Source organism: Prosopis cineraria, unplaced genomic scaffold (genome assembly GCF_029017545.1).
Source record: "Prosopis cineraria cultivar Desert tree isolate PC_DT_omini unplaced genomic scaffold, ASM2901754v1 PC1202, whole genome shotgun sequence".
Classification (NCBI taxonomy): domain Eukaryota; kingdom Viridiplantae; phylum Streptophyta; class Magnoliopsida; order Fabales; family Fabaceae; genus Prosopis; species Prosopis cineraria.
Genome location: NW_026556527.1, coordinates 1 through 4,306, shown reverse-complemented (window position 1 = coordinate 4,306; position 4,306 = coordinate 1). Strand labels below are relative to the sequence as shown.

General features: G+C 37.3%; 1 protein-coding gene across 2 annotated transcripts; it reads right to left on the bottom strand.

Moving 5' to 3' along the window:
- Window positions 1-233: 233 nt before the first annotated feature.
- On the bottom strand, window positions 234-3,095 carry LOC129299551 (nuclear poly(A) polymerase 1-like). 2 transcript variants are annotated; one of them, XM_054938029.1, is made up of 5 exons: window positions 2,911-3,025; window positions 2,492-2,755; window positions 1,376-2,326; window positions 729-799; window positions 234-602 (listed from the first exon to the last, which is right to left on the bottom strand). In XM_054938029.1, exons 2-5 carry the CDS (start codon window positions 2,549-2,551, stop codon window positions 557-559), a joined length of 1,128 nt encoding a protein of 375 aa, XP_054794004.1. In that variant the 5' UTR covers window positions 2,552-2,755; window positions 2,911-3,025; the 3' UTR covers window positions 234-556. The 2 variants fall into 2 exon arrangements, with proteins under 2 accessions (XP_054794004.1, XP_054794003.1); XM_054938028.1 differs by lacking the exon at window positions 2,492-2,755 and having other exon boundaries at window positions 2,911-3,095.
- Window positions 3,096-4,306: the final 1,211 nt, after the last annotated feature.

Sequence of the window (4,306 nt, the reverse complement as noted above, 5' to 3'; positions counted from 1 at the left end):
AATGCAATTCTAGCACGAAACAACAAAAAGTAAATTTAGTGTCATTAAAACCAACTTTCAATTTATAATATCTTGATAAATATTATTGAATGTGTAGTATTTTGGTATAAAAGTTTTTTTTTTTTTTACAACATGCTGGTCTATTTGCCCTTTCTTTGTGTACTGAAGTTTGAAACCATTAATTTTTGTAACTTGTTCACTGATCCATTTAGTTTCTTGAATGCACAAGGTAATAATATTTCTATAAATCATAACTCCTATAACCTTCATCCACTGGTCCTTTGATGAAATTCTCCCTAAATAAAATCTTATACAAGTTTTTTATCACATGCAGGCGTCACGACTTTTCCAACATTTCAGATAACATTTCAAGGACATGTTTTTCTCCTGGTGAAAGCCAACATCAATTTCAATTCTATTGTCACAAATAAGTACAAATTTGTGGCTTTTTCAGGTCCTTCAGTTTTACAGCATCGGAGAAACAAATAAGCCATATAAATGATCGCTGCAATTCATTCCCGGTCCAAGCTTATCGGCAGCTAAACTTTACATGCATCTAAGAAGTCTTGTCCGCAGCTTGGGCAAAGGTGGTAAAGTTAAACCTAAAATGGCAAGGGAAGTTTCAGTGGTCAATGAAACAAATATAACAACTATAATATTATTCCACGTCAAGTGCAAATGCATATAGTTATGACAAAAACCCATTTCAACAATAGACTGCTGTTTACCTTATCAGAGACTTCCTTTGTGGCACAGGTTCAGGAGTCCCACTTACTAACGGTGCTGTCAGCTCAGCAGGCTAAGTACAACAAATAAAAAGAGGAAAATTTCAGAAATGCTTCATTTCTTGATGATACACGTGGAAAAGAAACTACACAGTTTTGAGAGAATGGCCGTCAGATGAAACACGATAGGGCAAGGCAATTGCAACAGGAAATTACAACCCTTAGAGATGGAGAATTCCAGTGAAAGCAAAACAAGAGAAACATAATCCAGCAGGTTACAGGAATAAATGCAAATTCCAAACTAAATTGTCATCTCATAGCATATACAAAACAATCGATTTTAATAAGAAAACCTCATGATATAATTATACTTCATTAACACCATATCAAAATTTATCGCTTTTTGTTTGGAGGACATTATGCCATCAAATTCTATAAAGAATATTAAGGATAAGCAGAACAAAACCGTCAAGCATTCAAGCAGCCATTACATAAAACAGGGACTAACTGAAGCTGAGCAATTTTAACAATATCATAGCTTATACTTTGATTTGACACAGGTTTTAAGACAATTGCAACAGATGAGAAGAGAACGATTAACATCCACTGAAAATTCCAATATTTTCAAGCCAAGGAAATAAGAGGTTAACCTCAAGTTCGTCCAAGCCCCCACCAGAGCGTAAATGAGCCGAACGAATCATTTCCTCGCTTGAAATAACTGGTTCAGTTGCCACTATAGCCTTCAAGTTTAAAGAGTCTAAGCTGCTTTTCCTGTCTCCCCCATTCCCCTTCACTTGATTTGTATACTCAATATCATCTTCAAGCTCATCTGGTTCTTCTGAAAAGGCTTGGTGTGCATCATATGGACCAGACATAATCTTCTCAATTGACAGCTTTTCTGCTTCTTTAGAATTTGACATATCAGAAGCAGCATGTATTGGGTTGACTTGTACATAGCCTCTTCCTGAACCATTAATCTCACTCTTCTCAGACGATATCTCCTCTGGAAAATTCAAATCAGATTTCTCACCATTTTGTCCCTCAATAACATTGGCTTCTGAGTCAGCCTGTTTTATAGAACAAGAACTGGCAGCGCTAATAGTTCTATCATCATGAAGTTCCCTACTGGAAGAAGGTAAAGATGCCACGGATTTGGAAATTCTCAAGTTATCATCCAACTCACTGTCTGCTCGCTTTCTCTTCTTTTCATCATCTGTTTCGCATGCAACTGCCCTACCTTCATGAAATTTTTCCTGACTCTGGCCAGAGACCTTCAATTCTGAACTCTGCTTGCTATCCCAAGTTACTTTAGTTGGGCGGGAAGGGCGAACACCACCAGGAAATACAAAGGTAGGTAAAGTCCTACGCTTCACATGCGATACATGAATTTCCATTCCAGGTTCCCATAAATTGTACACGTTGACAGAGTGCTTAAATTCTTTAACAGTTAACCTTATATCAAATTGTTCACCCTCATTAACTGGAACTCCTTGCTTACGTTGCAGACCCATGAAGTAACTACGGTGGAAAGGTCTGGATTTGTCTGGAAAATCACCAGGATGCGGATGGCACTGAAGCATCCCACATGTGTGCCTCTCAATCTAGTTTTTTTTTTTTTTTTTTTTTAAGAGACAACCAAAGTAGGTCATGTATGAACAAAGAAATAAAGTTATCTCCACATCCCAATAAATAAATTAAAAAAAAAAGCATGTAAAAAAGAGGTAAGAGAGAATATGATAGGATCTAGAGATGTGCGTGGAACCCACCCTTAAAAGCATGCTGTCAAGGTGGAAGAACCATACACTTTTAAGTGTTATATCAAGCATCCCCTAATACTCTATGTAGGACTTAAAAGTTTCATAGAGCCCGAAAGAGGCAACATCTCTATGGTTACACCCTGCAACACTACACTTGGCCTTCTAACTGGTCAGAATCCTCTGCAAGGAGCCCTCTTTGCATCATTGGTCAACCAGCTATAATACCAAATGATGAAACCTGAGCATGCATGAGGAACCGACCCTAAAAGCATGCTATCAAGGGGGAAGAATCATTCACATTAAGGACCAAAGCAAGCATTTCATATTACTCAATGCAAGACTTAAGCATCCTATACTACCAAATCACTACCAAAATGGTAACATAACAAGAAATAACAAGCATACAAAAGTTACATAAAGTGTTTCACCTTTAGTGTCAACTGACGAAGGCGAGACTCAACCCAACCTTTCCATTTTCTAAGATCATCAGCATTCTCTGCACTAATGTCAATTTGTAGATAATTCTTGTAAGCTTCAAAAAAGGGATAAGGCTCAAAAAGGGTATCCCAATCAGCCTTGGTTGCCTCCATAGCCTACAAATCCCAGAAATATCAAATTTACATAAGTCAAATGTCACATAAGAAGAAATGAAAATACGATTACTAAAGATATTTGCCAGAGTTATTTAAAAATATGATTACACCACGAGTAAATCGTTTCTCCATTGATAGTGGAATTCAGTACTTCCTTAACAACTTCAATATAAACAGTACATTTTCATAGAAACTAGAACTATAAGACTACCAACTCAAAGTTTATAAAAGGTTATAATATCCAATGTACAACACAAAGTAAATAACGAAAAAAATAAATAAATAAATAAATAACACACTTGTATAGTGATAAATCTCATGATTTCACCTATAAGAGGAGGTTAGAGAAGAAGGGTAGCTTAATGGGGAACGCTATGATTGGTACAGATATTTATTCTTCACAGCCTAGCCATAAGGAACAGTAAGCCATGATTCAGTGATGTGATTAGAAGTCTAATTGGAAGTATGGGCTGTGTTAGGACCACATCGTGAGAATTAGTAGTCTCATGGTGGGTGAAGTGGAGGAGAACTAGCCTCTTGAATGCCAGAGGGTGTGTGAACTGCTGCAAGTGTGTTTGAGTCCTGTTTTGTTGCTGAATTGTTCTGAAGTGATTATTAAGGGGAGATGGGTTTTGGTCAGAACTAGTGAGTTTTTTTAATACTGATTCGGTTCTTCTTGATAAATTAATATCAAAACCTTAGAATTTTCCCCTCATTTAATTCCACTGCTACATTTCTGTACTTTTCAACTATTTCCTTGATCAGGTCCCTTTATTTGGTGGGTACTAAGTGAGATTGGGAAACCTACCCCAAAACCTAGCTATTGATGTGGGAGACCCAACCTACTTTAATTCTCCAATGAGCATTTCATGCTACTCAATGTAGGACTTGGCATCTCATACTACCAAGTCCTTCAATTAGCCCCCCATGGAAAGCCAACATCCCAACAGCTACACTCCATAGTCCATAACTCTTAACTCGGCCTCCTACTAGTTAGAACCTTTCATGGGCAGCCCTCTTCAGAATCGTCACCAAACAGGCTCTAATACTAATTGATGGTTACCTATATGGGAAGGGGGAAGCAGACGCTACCTCAAAAATATAGTAATTCAGAATCTTCCTTCCCAACTTTCTGGGACAGTTATTACACTAAAGTGCATCAAGTAAGAACAACAAATGCGGTGAACCAAAGAGATATCATAGATGATCAAACAATGGTATTCAATTTCCA

Bases quoted from the DNA above. Each gene is read 5' to 3' on its own strand.
- LOC129299551 (XM_054938028.1), bottom strand. From the start codon at position 3,072: ATGGAGGCAACCAAGGCTGATTGGGATACCCTTTTTGAGCCTTATCCC. The intron at 2,327-2,910 runs GTGAAACACTTT...AAAAAAAACTAG, and splicing joins TTCGTCAGTTGACACTAAAG to ATTGAGAGGCACACATGTGG. The intron at 800-1,375 runs GTTAACCTCTTA...TGTTGTACTTAG, and splicing joins GGGGCTTGGACGAACTTGAG to CCTGCTGAGCTGACAGCACC.